The following is a 16,966-nucleotide window of genomic DNA, read 5'->3' as shown; positions in this document are numbered from 1 at the left end:
CTGACCAACATGGTGAAACCCCATTTCTACTAAAATTACAAAAATTAGCCAGGCACGCGCCTGTAGTCCCAGCTACTTGGGAGGCTGAGGCAGGAGAATCACTTGAACTTGGGAGGCAGAGGTTGTAGTGAGCCGAGATTGCGCCACTGCACTCCAACGTGGGCGACAGAGTGAGACTCCATCTCAAAAGAAAAGAATAAGCATTTTAAAGGCTAATTTTCATTTTCTAACTCATAGATTTCTGCCCATTAAGTTGAGTTCCACTGGCAGGTCTCCAGCACTTAGCTGGGTATCATCCCACAGCGAGCGGTTGCTGTTACATTTCCTTCTCAGCAGTTTATTGGGCTTCCCAGAAGTGAAGGAGAACAAAGCAAATATAAGAAGTTTGGGGACCTGTTAGCTCAGGGTTTGTTTCCCTTCCTTTTGATGTAATTCTAAGAGTGGAATGTATGTTTTGGCCAGAAGGGGGTAGACAGGAGCCAGAGGTGGAGCTGCTGTGAACTGTATTCAGAGACTGCACTGAAACCCACCTTCCTGTCTGTCCCTTGGTGAGCCTGGAAGCAAGTGCTTTTTCCAGTCATTTCCTCAGCCCTTAGAGAAATATGTAAGAAACTACTTGATGTTAAGCCCATAACTTGGGTTTTAGAATCCATTGTTATGTGTGGAATGCTGATAGTTACCAAATTATTGATTGATTGATTGATTTTTAGACGGAGTCTTGCTCTGTCGCCTAGGCTGCAGTGCAGTGGTGCGATCTTGGCTTACTGCAACCTCCGCCTTTTGGGTTCAAGCGATTCGCCTGCCTCAGCCTCCTGAGGGGCTAGGATTATAAGTGTGCACCATCACACCCGGACAATTTTTTGTTTTTTTCAGTAGAGATGGGGTTTTACTATGTTGGCCAGGCTGGTCTCGAACTCCTGACCTCAAACGATCTGCCCACCTCAGCCTCCCAAAATGCATAGCTTACAGGCATGAGCCACCATGACTGGTTCAAATTATTTACTTACTCTTCAAACCACCAGATACGTGGACATATAGGAGTCAGTGTGTTTGTTTTTTTAAAGTTCCCGTCTGGTATTTTCCCAGTAGGAATTTTCGAAGACATAACTAACCTGTGAATATTATATTAAAATATGAATTCTGTAAGGAACAGAGGTGACTACCTTGCAGTGTCTGTTTCAAGTCATGCTTATTTTTCAAATTTATGATTCCCATGCATGAGTTAATTCAGTATCTAGTCAGGAACTTGTGAATACTAGCTTCCATGTATCCATGTCTACACCAGAAAGGCTGGTAACAGTGTTTATGCATTGTATGTTCTTTAGATCAGTCCAAAGTGTTTGTGAAGGTGTTTACTGAAATTGACCGGATGCCCCAGCTCCTGGCCTACTACTACAAGTGTCACAAGGTAAGAAGCTGTGCGCGATGACAGTTGTGGAATGCTCATAACTCTGGGTCATAGAATCGCACATTCATAATTCAGAAGGTCAGGACATTGCCTCCTTGCCCTCTGGCCATTTTTCTCTTAGCCAATAGGGGGTGCTCTTGGTCTGGCACATGGATTTATTTAATTGCCAGTTGGGAGTTACCTGTTTTCATTTCTTTTCTGTTTACAGCTGGATTCATTATAGACTTGAAAGGTTGTTTTAATTTATTCCCATTTTTGTCTTTTAAGGGAGATTTATGTCTTAAGCTTTTTTTTTCTTTTTTTTTTTGGAGACGGAGTTTCGCTCTTGTTACCCAGGCTGGGGTGCAGTGGCGCGATCTCGGCTCACGGCAACCTCCGCCTCCTGGGTTCAGATAATTCTCCAGCCTCAGCCTCCCGAGTAGCTGGGATTACAGGCACATGCCACCATGCCCAGCTAATTTTTTTTTGTATTTTTAGTAGAGACGGGGTTTCACCATGTTGACCAGGATGGTCTCGATCTCTTGACCTCGTGATCCACCCGCCTCGGCCTCCCAAAGTGCTGGGATTACAGGCATGAGCCACCGCACCCGGCCGTCTTAAGCTTTATTACACCCTCAGGAAGCTGTAAGAATTTCTCTCTTTTTTTTTTTCATTAGAGATAGGTTTTCACTATTTTGCCCAGCCAGGAGTGCAGTGGCTATTCACAGATGCGATTATGGTGCACTACAGCCTTGAACTCCTGGGCTCAAGAGATCCTCCCATCTCAGCCTTGTGAGGATCTGGGGCTACAGGCGTGTGCCACTTTACCCAGCGTGGAATTTTATGTTTTCTAGGTTTGCTGAAGTTAGATTGCCAAAACACAGATAACTTCCGGAGCTGATCTTAATTCCTTCAAGTCCAGTGCTCTTTGTCTTTTAAGCAGTGATGTTAGGACATGAAACTTTTTTTTTTTTTGAGATGGAGTCTTGCGTTGTCACGAGCCTGGAATGCAGTGGTGCAGTCTTGGCTCACTGCAACCTCCACCTTTCGGGTCCAAATTATTCTCCTGCCCCAGCCTCCTGAGTAGCTGGGATTGCAGGCGTGAGCCAGTGCGCCTGGCCAGGACTTGAAGCTTAAGCGCACATGGCCGCCCACTCCTGCCTCAAGGTGCATTCAGAAGAGTGATTGTGTGCCAAGTGGATGCATGTTACATGCTTTTAGGGCAGGATAAATGGAGAGGTGATCACATCTGCAGGGTGACAGATTAAAGCTGTGAATCAGTGCAGGTAACTGCAAATGGTTTTCTTTTCCACCTTTCTTTAAAGTGGATGGACCTCGCTGGGCCAGCCAGTGAGCCCATTGAGCAATCCGTGATTGCTCTGGGTAGCAGGGCAGGGCAGTGTTAGTGGGCAACCTATGTTGACGTACCCAGTAAGGTTCCCTTTGTTCTGTCCCTGCAGGTGCAGCTTTTAGCAACCTGGCAAGAGCTGTGTCAAAGTGACCTACCCCTGGACCGGCAGCTTACTGGACTCTATGACGCCTTGCTTGGCGCTTGGCACACACAAATCCAGTGGGCTACACAGGTAACAGCTCATTTTTGTTCTAGGGAGAACAGAGCCTGTGGTGACAAGGGAATGGGTGACTGCCTTGGGAGTGGTCACCTTCAACTGCAGAGCACAGCTCAAAGAACTTCCCCATTTGTTGCCGTCATTCAAGGGGTTAAAAAATAACTAGTTAGGCCAGGCGTGGTGGCTCATCACCACACTTTGGAAGGTCAAAGCGGTCAGATCACTTGAGTCTGAGAGTTTGAGACCAGCCTGGCCAATGTGGCGAAATCCTAACTCTACAAAAAATGCAAAAGTTAGCCAGGTGTGGTGGCACAATTACTTAGGAGGCTGAGGCAGGAAGATCGCTTACGTCCAGGAGGTTGAGGCCACAGTGACCATGATTGCACCACTATACGCCAGCCGGGACAACAGAGTGAGACCCTGTCTCAAAAAACCCCAAAAAAACAAAAAAAACCTGATAACCAGTTAAATGGTTTAAGCTTAAAAATAAAAGATAGGCCAGGCATCGTGACTCATGCCTATAATCTTGGCACTTTGGGAGGCCGAGGTGGGTGGATCACGAGGTCAGGAGTTTGAGACCAAACTGGCCAATATGGTGAAACCCTGTCTCCACTAAAAATACAAAAAGATTAGCTGGGCATGGTGGCACGTGCCTGTAGTCCCAACTGCTCGGGAGGCCGAGGCAGGAGAATTGCTTGAACCGAGGAGGCGAAGGTTGCAGTGAGCCAAGATTGCACCACTGCACTCCAGCCTAGGGGACAGAGCAAGACTCCATCGCTAAATAAATAAATAAATAAATAAATAAAGATAAGCTTAGAAACCCATGTCAGTGAAATCTTTAGGTCTCCACTAAAACTCTTCTTACTACTCTGATCTATAACTTAAATAGGATCTAATGTGACAGTGCCACCTGTTGTCCAGCAAGGGAGCCTATGGAATTCCTGAAGGCCATTTTCTTCCCATCTAAAAGTGATGTTCGAGTGAACAGGAATGTTTTTATCTTAGCTTCAGGTAAAATGTACCTACCTGAAGTAAGTTTCCCTTGTTCTCATGGTACACTAAGAATAAGGGGAAGAGATAATTTTAAAGGTACTCCTTGATTAGGAGTGAGGAGTGACAGAGGAACTTTGTTTCAAGTGGAAACTTCCCATCGTTTACTTTCCCAAAGTTATTTCCAGCCATAAAGGGCTTAAACCATTGTTCTCTTGCCTTGAGACAGGAGGCACAGTAGATCTTCTAAGAAGGGGGAAAGCCTATCTTACTTTGCAGTAATGACTTACTGAGCCTGTTTCTGGTGTGGCTTATTTTATTTATTTATTTTTTCTTATTTATTTTTCCAAACCTTTGTGTTGAGGGCCAATTTTTTTTTTTTTTTTTTTTTTGAGACAGAGTCTCACTTTGTTGCCCTGGCACGATCTCAGCTCACTGCAACCTCCGTCTCCAGGTTCAAGTGATTCTCCTGCCTCAGCCTCCTGAGTAGCTGGAATTACAGGCACATGCTACCACATCCAGCTAATTTTTTTTTTTTTTTTTTGTATTTTTAGTAGAGACGGGGTTTCACCATATTGGTCAGGCTTGTCTCGAACTCCTGACCTTGTGATCCACCCGCCTCAGCCTCCCAGAATACTGGGATTACAGGTGTGAGCCACTGTGCCTGGCTGAGGGCCAGATAGAGGGCTATTGAAATAGATTGCATCGAGAGCACTGGTCTGCTATGTATGAAACCCACACCTAGAAGCAGGTCATCTACAAATGGTCTAGTTCCAGGTTCCCCATATTTTAGTGTTTATAATAGTTGTGAATTACTGTTTAGATGTTCATCACTCATTTGCTGGAATGAACTTGACTATGGTTGGAGAGAATTCCTTATACAGGGTCATGTCATTCATGTTGCTGATTGAAGTACTTTTCTCCATCCTTGTTCTTTCTCCTTGAACTAAACTAATTCATTCTTAGGATTTTGTTTTGTTTTGTTTGTGACAGGGTCTTGCTCTGTCCTGCAGGCTCGAATGCAGTGACATGATCACGGCTCACTGTAGCCTCTGCCTCCTGGGCTCAAGCCATCTTCCTGCCTTAGCCTTTCAAGTAGCTGGGAATACAGGTGTGTGCCACCATGCCTTTCTAAAAAAAATTTTTGTAGAGATAGGATCTCACTGTGTTGCCCAGGCTGGTCTCCAACTCCTGGCCTCAAATGCTCCTCCCACCTTGGCCACCCAAAGTGCTGGGATTACAGGCATGAGAGTCCATGCCCAACTTTATTTTTTTTAAGAAAAAATCTTTTTTTTTTTTTTTCCTCAGACAGTCTTGCTCTGTCGCCCAGGCTGGAGTGCAGGGGCACAATCTCAGCTCACTGCAACCTCCACTTCCCAGGTTCAAGCAATTCTCCCGCCTCAGCCTCCTGAGTAACTGGAATTATAGGTGCCTGTCATCATACCCCAGCTAATTTTTCTATTTTTAGTAGAGACAGAGGTTTCATCATGCTGGCCAGGCTGGTCTCGAACTCCTAACCTCAGGTGATCTGCCTGTCTCAGCCTCCTAAAGTGTTGGATTACAGGCATGTGCCAGTGTGCCTGGCCAAGAAAAAAAAATCATTCATGTGTTCTTGCCTCTTCTACTGCTTCTTGTATCACAAGGATAAAAATAGCTCATATCCATACATACCAATGCCTTTCATCATCTAAGAAAAAGAACTTAGACTTCTCAGACTTCTATTTGGTCTTCATCCTAGATTTTGGTAGACATGAGCTTCTGCTGATTTATACTTTTGGCCCGTGGCCCATTTTTTTTTCAGGATGTAAGCATGGTAGCTGGGCTGTCACCTCCTGAAGGTCAGTTTAGCACTACAGGCCACAGGAGCCAGGGCCCATGTGTCTCCTTCAGACTTTTCCCTCTAGCAATTTAATATGAAAAATTTCCAGTATATAAAAATGTTGAAGGAATTGTGCAGTGAATACCCATGTAGCCACCTCCTAGGTTGTACAGTGAGCATTTTGCTTTATTTGCTTTATTGCAAATCTGCCCCTCAATCCCTGTCTCTGTTTGTTCAATCATCTACCTTTTTTTTGAGACAGTCTCGCTCTGTTGTTCAGGCTGGAGTGCAGTGGCGTGATCTCAGCTCACTGCAACCTCCGTCTCCTGGATTCAAGTGATTCTCCTGCCTCAGCCTCCCCAGTAGCCCGGCTTACAGGCACCCACCACCATGCCCGTCTAATTTTTGTATTTTTTTAGTAGAGACAGGATGGAGGGCCACAGCTCCACAGGGTCATGGGGTGTCCCCTATTGCTGTGTTGAGTCGCAGGATCTGAGAAATAAAGAGACAGGACACAGACAGACTGGAAAAGAGCATCCGGGCTCTGGGGGCCATGCCACCTTATGAACGGAGACAGGCGAGGCCCTGAACATCCAGAAGCATCTGTATTTATTAGGTTCAAGGCAGGGGGAAGGGTCGTGAGTGAGGTAATATATAGGCTTAATGATTGGGCATACGTAATCACATGAGTAGCAAGTAGGGGGCTACCCCATTAGGTCACCTAGCCAGAGAGGTGGGCCATGTGCAGTAGGGGTCTATGCCGTGCACAGTAATAGAGGGTAACGTACAAAAAGGGGGTCCCCCTTCATTAGGTCACCTGGCAAAGGAGGTGAGCTGTGTGCAACAAGTGCCATGCGCAACACTTCTTATCTGGGGGCTGGAGACTTCAAAGAATTCCGATGGAAGGATGCTGTAAACCAATGCAGTGGGACCTGGCAGAGTGTGCTCTTCTCTAAGATAATTTATAGGAGAATGATTTGAGCCATCCCAGTAGCAAGCAAAAGCTCACAGGGTGTACAGCTGCCATGGCGCAATTACACCAGAGGGGTTCTTCTCCCTCGGTTGTTCACGAGATCTCAGGCCTGAGGCCTACTTTCCACAAGAACTGGATGCAAGGTACGGCCACTCCTTTTCAGGAGGAATAACTCTTGCTCCAAGCCAGCCATGCAGTGGGTATTGAGTGCTGCCATCTAGGCCCTGACCTGCCACATAGTGTATGCCCTTTCAAGCAGGGGCGCTACCGCCTGGGTCATTGGTTCTTGTCCTGGCCTGGCTGTTTTTCCCATGTATTTGCTTCTGCACTGTGACTGCTCTTGGCATTCCTCCTACTATAAACTACTATATGATTATATAGAAAGATTATATAGGCCGGGCGCGGTGGCTCACGCCTATAATCCCAGCACTTTGGGAGGCCGAGATGGGTGGAACACGAGGTCAAGAGATCAAGACCATCCTGGTCAACGAGGTGAAACCCTGTCTCTACTAAAAATACAAAAATTAGCTGGGCATGGTGGTGCGTGCCTGTAATCCCAGCTACTCAGGAGGCTGAGGCAGGAGAATTGCTTGAACCCAGAAGGCGGAGGTTGCGGTGAGCTGAGATCGTGCCATTGCACTCCAGTCTGGGTAACAACAGCGAAACTGTCTCAAAAAAAAAAGATTATATAAATCAGCAATAAATGTGTCGATATAGCTCTGACTAAAATCCAATATATGTTTGTAGTTTGTATAGAAAGATTATATAAAACTAAGTGTGGTTTTATATATATATAAGCTAGATACAAGATTATATGGAACTAAGTATGATTATATATATCTTAGATATTAGTAAGCAGTAAGTTATACTTCAAGCACTAATTGTGCCCGAGTCTGTACAGCTCTCCTTCCTGGTGCCCACGTTGGGGGTTACCCACAACAGGGTTTCAGCATGTTGGCCAGGATGGTCTCCATCTCCTGATCTGCCCGCCTTGGCCTCCCAAAGTGCTGGATTACAGGCATAAGCCACTGTCCCCAGCCTAATCCATCTTATTTTATTTTATTTGTTTTTGAGATGGAGTCTCTGTCGTCAGGCTGGAGTGCAGTGGTACAATCTTGGCCCACTGCAACCTCCGCCTCCTGGGTTCAAGTGAGTCTCCTGCCCCAGCCTCCCGAGTAACTGGGACTACAGGTGCATGCCACTATGCCCAGCTAATTTTTGTATTTGTAGTAGAGATGGGGTTTCTTTTTTTTTCTTTTTTATCTTTATTTCTTAGAGACAGGGTTTCACCATGTTGGCCAGGATGGTCTTGATGTCTTGACCTTATGATACGTCTGCCTCGGCCTCCCAAGGTGCTGGGATTACAGGTATAAGCCACCATGATCAGCGAATCCATCTTATTTTTAAAAGTTATTTTTATTTTTTATATAAAAATATTAAATTAAACAGAGATGAGGTCTCCCTACATTGCCCAGACTGGTGTTGAACTCCCAGGCTCAAGTGATCCTCCTACCTCAGCCTCCCAAACTGCTAGGATTGCATACATGAGCCAACATGCCCAATCATCTTGTTTTTTTTTATTCATTTCAAAGTAAGTTATAAGGCCAGGTATAGTGGCTCACGCCTGTAATCCCAGCACTTTGAGAGGCCAAGGTGGGCGGATCACCTGAGGTCATGAGTTCGAGACCAGCCTGGCTAACATGATGAAACCCTGTCTCCACTTAAAATACAAAATTAGCCAGGCGTGATGGCACATGCCTGTAATCCCAACTATTTGGGAGGCTGAGGCAGGAGAATTTCTTTAGCCTGGGAAGTGGAGGTTGCAGTGAGCGGAGATCATGCCACTGCACTTCAGCCTGAGCAACAGAGTGAGACTCTGTCTCAAAAAGAAAAGAAAAAAAGAGAAAAGAAACTGCCAGACCTTTGCCCAAAGTGGTTGTACCTTTTCCACTCCTACACAGTGTGTGAGAGTTCTGGTTGTTCCACATCCTTGCTGAAATTAGGTGTTGACATTCTCTTTAATTTTAGCCATGCTGGTGGGTGTGTAGTAGTATCTCATCATGGTTTTCATTTGCATTGCCCTGATGACTAAGGACATTGAGCAACTCTTCACGTGCTTATTGGCCATTTGTGCATCTTCCTTTGTGAAATGTCTATTCAAGTCTTTGTCTATTAAAAAAAAAAACAGGTTATTTGCCTGTTATTGTTGAGTTGTAGCAGTTCTTGGTATATCCTAAGACAAGCCCTTTGTCAGGTACGTTTTGTAGATGTTTTCTTCCAGTCTTCACTATCTTGATCAAAATCAAGACCTCTGCTCAAGCCACAGATTACAGTGCAATAATAACAAGGCAAATACCCCTGTTTTTTCAAATGGCAAAAGACTTGAGTAGACACTTGACAAAGAAAGATGAATAAGTGGCTGACAAGCATGTGAAAAGTTGCCCAATGTCCTGATCTTCAGGGAAATGCAAATTAAAACCACAATGAGGGCCAGGCACAGTGGCTCATGCTTATAATCCCAGCACTTTAGGAGGCTGAGGTGGGCGGATCATGAGGTCAGGAGTTGGAGATCAGCCTGGCCATCATGATGAAACCCCATCTCTACTAAAAATACAAAAAGTAGGCAGGTGTGGTTGTGGGTACCTATAATCCTAACTACTCGGGAGGCTAAGGCAGGAGAATCGCTTGAACCTGGGAGGCAGGGGTTACAGTGAGCCAAGAACACACCACTGCACTCCAGCCTGGGTGACTGGAGAGCAAGACTCCACGTCAAACAAACAAAAGCACGTTGAGATACCCCACGCCCACCAGAAGGCTAAAGTTAGAAAGAATGTCAACACCAAAATGTTAATAATTATTGAATGTTACAATATTTAAAAAATTTAAATGTAAGTATGTAAGTGATTTTTTTTTTTGAGTCTTTTTTTTTTTTTTTTTTTGAGTCTTGCTCCATCCCTCAGGCTGGAGTGCAGTGGTATGATCTCAGCTCACTGCAACCTCAGCTTCCCAGGTTCACGCAATTTTCTTTCTTTTTTTTTTTATTTTTTATTTTTCTTTACTGGAGAAGTCCAGGGGAAAGTGCAAATGAGCCATTTTCTGCCTTAGCCTCCTGAGTAGCTTCCATTACAGGTGCCTGCCACCACACCTGGCTAATTTTTATATTTTTAGTAGAGAAGGGGTTTCACCATGTTGGCCAGGCTGGTCTTGAACTCCTGACCTGGTGATCCACCTATCTCAGCCTCCCAAAGTGTAAGCCACTGTGCCCGGCCTTTTTTTTTTTTTTTTTTTTTTAGACTGAGTTTTGCTCTATCACCCAGGCTGGAGTACAGTGGCACTATCTGGGCTTACTGACACCTCCATCTCCCTGGTTCAAGCTATTCTCATGCTGCAGCCTGCAGAGTAGCTGGGACTGCTGGCTCACACCACCATGCCCTGCTAGTTTTTGTATTTTTTAGTAGAGACGGGGTTTTGCCATGTTGGCCAGGCTGGTCTCCCAACTCCTGGCCTCAAGCATTCCACCCACCTCAGCCTCCCAAAGTGCTGGGATTACAGGCGTGAGCCACCACGCTAGGCCTCAGATTTTTTTTTCTTTTGAGATGGAGTCTCACTCTGTCACCAGGCTGGAGTACAGTGGCGTGATCTTGGCTCATTGCATCCTCTACCTCCTGGGTTCAAGCGATTCTGCTGCCTCAGCCTCCCGAGTAGCTGGGACTATAGGTGTGCACCACCATGCCCAGCTAATTTTTGTATTTTTAATAGAGACAGGATTTCACCATGTTGACCAGGATGGTCTCGATCTCTTGACTTTGTGATCCACCTACCTCGGCCTCCCAAAGTGCTGGGATTACAGTCATAAACCACCGTGCCTGTCCACGAATTTTTAAAACAACATTTAAAAATAACAAATTTGGTGTTCGTATAGAGGGTGAATTGATAAGGTTATGCTGGAGACAGGTAAGAACATTTGTCTGGTAGAGGATGGTGATGGAAATGTTGAAGTTCAGAAAGAATGAGCAGTTTTTAGGACCTGGTAACTGATGAATGGACCATAAGAAAGGAGAGTCAAAGGGTGGTTTTCATCCTGGTTGAATGGAGACATTACTGACAGGAACAGAGAAGTTGAAGGAAACAGGTTTGGGGAGGTCAGTGGGAATATAATAAATTTTAATTTTGCCTCCTTTTAAATTCCAAGTGAGGGTGACACATCCTAACAGTGACATCCAGTAGGTGGTTGGGAGAAACACAAATTGGAGAGCCCTCAGCAGTTTAGATGTTTTTTGTTTTTCTGAGACAGGGTTTTGCTCTGTCTCCTAGGCTGGAGTGCAGTGGTGTAACCTCAGCTAACTGCAGCCTCCACTTCCTGGGCTCAGGTGATTCTCCCACTACAGGTGAACACCACCACACTTGGCTAATTATTTTTTTTTTTGAGACAGAGTCTTGCTCTGTCCCCCAGTGTCACTGGAGTGCAGTGGCACGATCTTGGCTCACTGCAACCTCTGCCTCCCGATTTCAAGCCATTCTCCTGCCTCAGCCTCCCTAGTAGCTGGGATTACAGGCCTGCATCACCATGCCCACCTAATTTTTGTATTTTTAGTAGAGACAGGGTTTCACCAGGTTGGCCAGGCTGGTCTCAAACTCCTGACCTCGTGATTCACCTGCCTCAGTCTCCCAAAGTGCTGGGATTACAGATGTGAGCCACTGCACCCAGCCACCTGGCTAATTTTTAAACCGTTCTTTTTTTTTTTTTAAGAGACAGAATCCTGCTTTGTTGCCCAGGCTGGTCTCAAACTCCTAGGTTAAAGCGATCCTCCCACCTCCATCTCCCGAAGTGTCGAGATTACAGGCATGAGCCACTGCACCTGTCCTGAATTTGTTTATTAAGTCTGAAAGTATTTTGTAGGTTCTTTAAGATTTTTACCCTTAAGATAATGTCATCTGTGAACAGATATAACTTTGTTTTCAATTTGATGCTTTTTATGTCTTTTTCTTGTCCAATTGCTCTGGCTAGGGCTTCTGGTTTTGTTGAATAGAGTGGCAAAAGCAGGCATCCTTATCTTGTTTCTGTTTTTTTGGTGAAAACCTTTCAATCTCTCATGATCGAATATCATGTTAGCTGTGGGTTTTCATGTATGGCCTTTATTATGTGGAGTGAGTTTTCTTCTATTTCTAGTTTAGTGTTTTACTCATGAAGGGTATAGGATTTTGTCAAATATATTTTCTGCATTAATTGAGGTGCTCATATATTTTTTTCCTTTCATTCTGTTAATGTGGTATATACAATTGATTCATTAAAAAAATTAGAGATTTATAACATTTTTTATTTTTTGAGGCTGGTCTCAAATTCCTAACTTCAAGTGATCTTCCTGTTTTGGCCTCCCAAGTGCTGGGATTATAGGGTTGAGCCACAGTGCCAGGCCTTGGTTCATTTTTGTATAGTTGAATCATTCTCACATTCCTAGGTGAATCCTACTTGGTCATGGTTTATAATGTTTTTTAATATGCTGCTGAACTCAGTTTAGCAGTGTTTTGTTGAAGATGCTTGCATGTGTATTCATTTTTTTATTTTTAGAGCCTGTGTAATCCCACCTGACATCCTGTTTTATGTACATCCTAACCATCAGAGCAGGGGAGGACTATAACCTCTCTTATTTAGATTTCTCTTTATATGTGCTAGTATTTTTCTCCCAGCTACATTACAGTAATGATTCCTTTTATTAATATATGTATCTTTTTGTGAGAAGTATTTTTTTTTTAAAGAAAGAAAGAGAAAGAGAAAGGGGGAGAGAGAACAGGAGTCTTGCTCTATTGCCCACGCTGGAATGCAATCTAAAAATAGGTATTAAAAACCTCTTTTATGCCGATAATTGTGCTTAACAGCGAAGACAGGAAGGAATAAGGGAATAAAATAACAAACAAACAGCCAACCATTGTTTCATTTAAGTCTGTGAAATGCTATGTAAATGCTGAAGAGTGATTTACTTCCATTATGTGGTCACTTTCAAAATAGGTATAATGTGATACTGAGAAAAATGTATGTTCTGTGGACCTGGGGTGAAGAATTCTATAAATACTCACTGAGTTTACTTGTTCCAGGTCTGAGTTCAAATCACAGATGTCCCTGTTAATTTTCTATCTCATTGATCCGTTGAATATTAACAATGTGGTGTCAAAGTCTCCCGCTATTATTGTGCGGGAGTCCAAGTCTCTTTATAAGTCATTAAGGACTTGTCTTATGTATCTGGGTGCTCCTATATTGTGTGCATATATATTTATGATCATTGACTCCTGTTGTTGCATTGATCCTTTTACCATTATGTAATGTCCTTCTTTGTTTCTTTTAGTCTTTGTTACTAATAAAGTCTATTTTATCAGAGACAAAAGTTACAACTCCTGTTTTTTGTTTTTGTTTTTGTTTTTTTGCATGTGTATTCATAAGGCATGTTGGTTTGTAATTCTTTTCTTTTCTTTTTTTTTTTGTTGAGATGGAGAATTGCTCTGTTGCCCAGGCTAGAGTGCAGTGGGACCATCTCAGCTCACTGTAACCTCCACCTCCCAGGTTCAAGCAATCCTTCTCCCTCAGCCATCTAAGTAGCTGGGATTATAGTCGTGCACCACTGCACTCAGCTAATTTTTTGTATTTTTATTAGAGATGGGGTTTCACCATGTTGGTCAGGCTGGTCTCGAACTCGTGACCTCAAGTGATCCGTCCACCTGGGCCTCCCAAAGTGTTGGGATTACAGGTGTGAGGCACCACCCCTGGCCTGTAGTTCTTTTCTTGACTTTGTCTGGTTTTAGTATCAGGGTAATGCTGGCTTCATAGAATGAGTTAGGCAGTGTTCTGTTTGTTAGTTTGTTAGTTGTTTCCATAATAAACGACCTCAGACTGGGTAGTTTAAACAACAGAAATTAATTTTCCCAAAGTTCTCAAGCCCAGAAGTTCAAAATCAAGGTGTTCGTTCACAGGATTAGTTTCTTCTGAGGCTGGTCTCCTTGACTTACACATGGGCATCTTTTTCCTATGTCTTCCCTTTCTATTTGTCAATGTCCTAACTCCTCCTCTTAAAAGGACTCCAGTCATATTGGATTGGAGCCAACCATGTGATACTGTATCACCTTTATTACCTCTTTAAAGGCCCTGTCTCCAAAGATGGTAACATTCACAGAATTTTAACATAGGAATTTTAGGGGACACAGTTCAGACCATAACATGTTTTCTCCTCTTCAAATTTTTTGAAAGTCTGTTAGACGGGTTGTTGTTAATTCTTCTTTTAATGCTTTCTAGAATTCACTGGGTAAGTTGTCTAGTTCTGTTATTTTCTTTGGTAGGAGTTTTTTGATGACTGATTCAGTGTTCTCATTAGTGATAGGTCCATTCAGAGGTGTTATTTTTGTCTTCTGTTTTTTTTTTTTTTTGAGATTGAGTCTCACTCTGTCACCCAGGCTGGAGTGCAGTGGTGCAATGTAATTTCACTGCAACCTCAGCCTCCCGGGTTTAAGTGATTCTTGTATCTCCCAAGTTTTTTGCATTTTTAGTGGAGGTTAGATTTTGCCATGTTGCCCAGGCTGGTCTCAAACTCTTGACCTCAGATGATCCACCCACCTTAGCCTCCCAAAGTACTGGGATTACAGGCATGAGTCACCACACCTGGCCTATTGAGAGTTTCTATTTTTCCTTAAGTTGGTTTCTTCAACAGATTATGTTTCTAGGAATTTGTTCACTTCATTTAGGTTATTCAGTTTGTTGGCATACAGTTGTTCATAGTCTCATAATCCTTTTTATTACTTTTTTTTTTAAGTTTTAGTTGACACGAAATAGTTGTATAGTTTTTTTATTTCTGCAAAATTGGTGGTCATGTCCTCACTTTCATATATGTTTTTGTAATTTGACTCCTCTCTTTTTTCTTAGTTTAGGTAAAGGTTGTCAATTTTGTTGATCTTTCCAAAGAACCAACTTCTGGTTGTTTTGATTTTTTTAAATTGATTTTTTATTCTCTGCTGTCATCTTTATTATTTCCCTCTTTTTGCTAGCTTTGGGTTTAGTTTGCCTTTCTTTTTCTAGTTCCTTAATGTGTACAGTTAGCTTCTTGGTTAGAGATCTTCCTTTTTTAAAATTCTATGTGTGGGGCCGGGCACAGTGGCTCAAGCCTGTAATCCCAGCACTTTGGGAGGCCGAGGCGGGTGGATCACAAGGTCAAGAGATCGAGACCATCCTGGTCAACATGGTGAAACCCCATCTCTACTAAAAACAAAAAATTAGCTGGGCATGGTGGTGCGTGTCTGTAATCCCAGCTGTACAGGAGGCTGAGGCAGGAGAATTGCCTCAACCCAGGAGGCGGAGGTTGCAGTGAGCTGAGATCGCTCCATTGCACTCTAGCCTGGGTAACAAGAGTGAAACTCTGTCTCAAAAAATAAAAAATAAAAAAAATAAAATTCTACGCATTTATAGCTATAAATTTTCCTTAGCACTACCGTCACCGCATACTGTAAGTTTTGATGTGTTGTGTTTTCATTTTCATTTGCCTCAAGTTATTTTCTAATAAAAATTTGAATTTTATTGGTTTTACAGTTTTTAAATGTTTGCCTTTTTGGCCTTAGAGTTGCCAGCTACAGCTTTTATTTTTTATTTTATTTCTTTATTTTTTGAGACAGAGTCTTGCTCTGTTGCCCAGGCTAGAGTGCAGTGGTGTGATCTCAGCTCACTGCAACCTCCGCCTCCCAGGTTCAAGTGATTCTCCTGCTTCAGCCTCCCTAGTAGGTGGGATTACAGATGCATGCCACCACTCCCAGCTAATTTTTGTATTTTTAGTAAAGATGTGGTTTCATCATGTTGGCCAGGCTAGTCTCGAACTCCTGACCTCAAGTGATCCACCTGCTTCAGCCTCCCAAAGTGCTGGGATTACAGGTGTGAGCCACTGTGCCCAACAAGAACAGCTTTTATATCTCATTTCATGTTTATTCATATTAAAGAGGCATTATTTTAAAAAACTATATAATCAACATTGAGCTATCTGTGAGAACCCTCCTCTAAATGGACTCCGTACATTATCCAAGTTTTGCCCAAGAGATCTAAAGAATGGAGAAAGGGCTGGACATGGAAGCTCACACCTGTGATCCCAGCACTTTGGGAGGCTGAGGCGGGTGAATCACAAGGTCAGGCGTTCGAGACCACCCTGACCAACATGGCAAAACCCCGTCTCTACTAAAAAAACAAAATACAAAAAATTAGCTGGGCGTGGTGGCATGTGCCTGTAATCCCAGCTACTTGGGAAGCTGGGCCAGGAGAATTGCTTGAACCTGGGAGGTGGAGGTTGCAGTGAGCTGAGATCACACCATTGCACTCCAGCCTGGGCGACAGAGCAAGACTCCATCTCAAAAAAAAAAAAGGATGGAAAAAAAGACAATGAATAAGTGAATCTATGATCTAAATGGGTCTAGATACACTATTCCTGGTGAACCTTAAGAATAATCGAGAAATCCAAGTAGACTGAAGATCTCTGTCAAGGGGAAAGCTGGCTTGTAGGCCAGACAGCAACTGTGCTTCAAGCTTCTTACAACTCCGATTCAATTAAGTTTTCTCTTCTTTCATTCTATTTTATTCCCTAGCTCCCACTCCCCAGTGTCTCCACTGTCATGTTCATAGTCCTCTCTCTTTATTTTTTTCTTTTGAGATGGAGTTTCGCTCTTGTCACTCAGGCTAGAGTGCAATAATGTGATCTCGGCTCAGTGCATCCTCTGCCTCCCGAGTTCAAGCTATTCTCCTGCCTCAGCCTCCTAAGTAGCTGGGATTACAGGTGCCTGCCACCATGCCTGGCTCTTTTTTGTATTTTTCAGTAGAGACAGTGTTTCATCATGTTGGCCAGGCTGGTCTCAAATGCCTGACCTCAGGTGATCTGCTCACCTCAGCCTCCCAAAGTGCTGAGATTACAGGTGTGAGCCACCATGCCTGGCCCATAGTTCTCTCTCCAGTCAATTTTTTGTGACCATTGGAAAAAAATGCTGCATGAATGCATTTGTTCGATTTGAAAATAGTTAGACACTTGGGTAACTGATAGACATGAACTTGCCAGTTCTGCGCAGGTTGCAAGTTCCAAGTCTTGCCAGTTTACTTTACTTTCTGAGCATGTTCACCTTTGCCAAGGAAAGCTTTGGACTTATTGCTCTAAACTAAGCCACTTTTAAACTATCAGGGGAGATCCTTTTGGGCTGACCTAGGAGACAGTTTCTTTTAA

The 16,966-nt window shown here is 43.6% G+C and overlaps 1 protein-coding gene across 5 annotated transcripts in view; it reads left to right on the top strand.

Annotated features, from left to right (window-relative positions):
* The window catches only part of COG7 (component of oligomeric golgi complex 7), a 114,164-nt gene that overhangs the window by 14,123 nt on the left and 83,075 nt on the right, over positions 1 to 16,966 (top strand). For all 5 annotated transcript variants that reach the window (XR_008475379.2, XM_035267190.3, XM_035267188.3 and 2 more), the window contains exons 5-6: positions 1,326 to 1,408; positions 2,848 to 2,970. Coding sequence is in view for 4 of the 5 variants with exons in the window: in XM_035267190.3 (XP_035123081.1) it covers positions 1,326 to 1,408; positions 2,848 to 2,970 (206 nt within the window). In the remaining variant the exon portion in view is untranslated. The remainder of the gene's footprint in view (positions 1 to 1,325; positions 1,409 to 2,847; positions 2,971 to 16,966) is intronic.

This window comes from Callithrix jacchus, chromosome 12 (genome assembly GCF_049354715.1).
Source record: "Callithrix jacchus isolate 240 chromosome 12, calJac240_pri, whole genome shotgun sequence".
Taxonomy (NCBI): domain Eukaryota; kingdom Metazoa; phylum Chordata; class Mammalia; order Primates; family Cebidae; genus Callithrix; species Callithrix jacchus.
The sequence above is the reverse complement of the archived record's forward strand: the minus strand, read 5'-3'. Positions and strand labels throughout refer to the sequence as shown.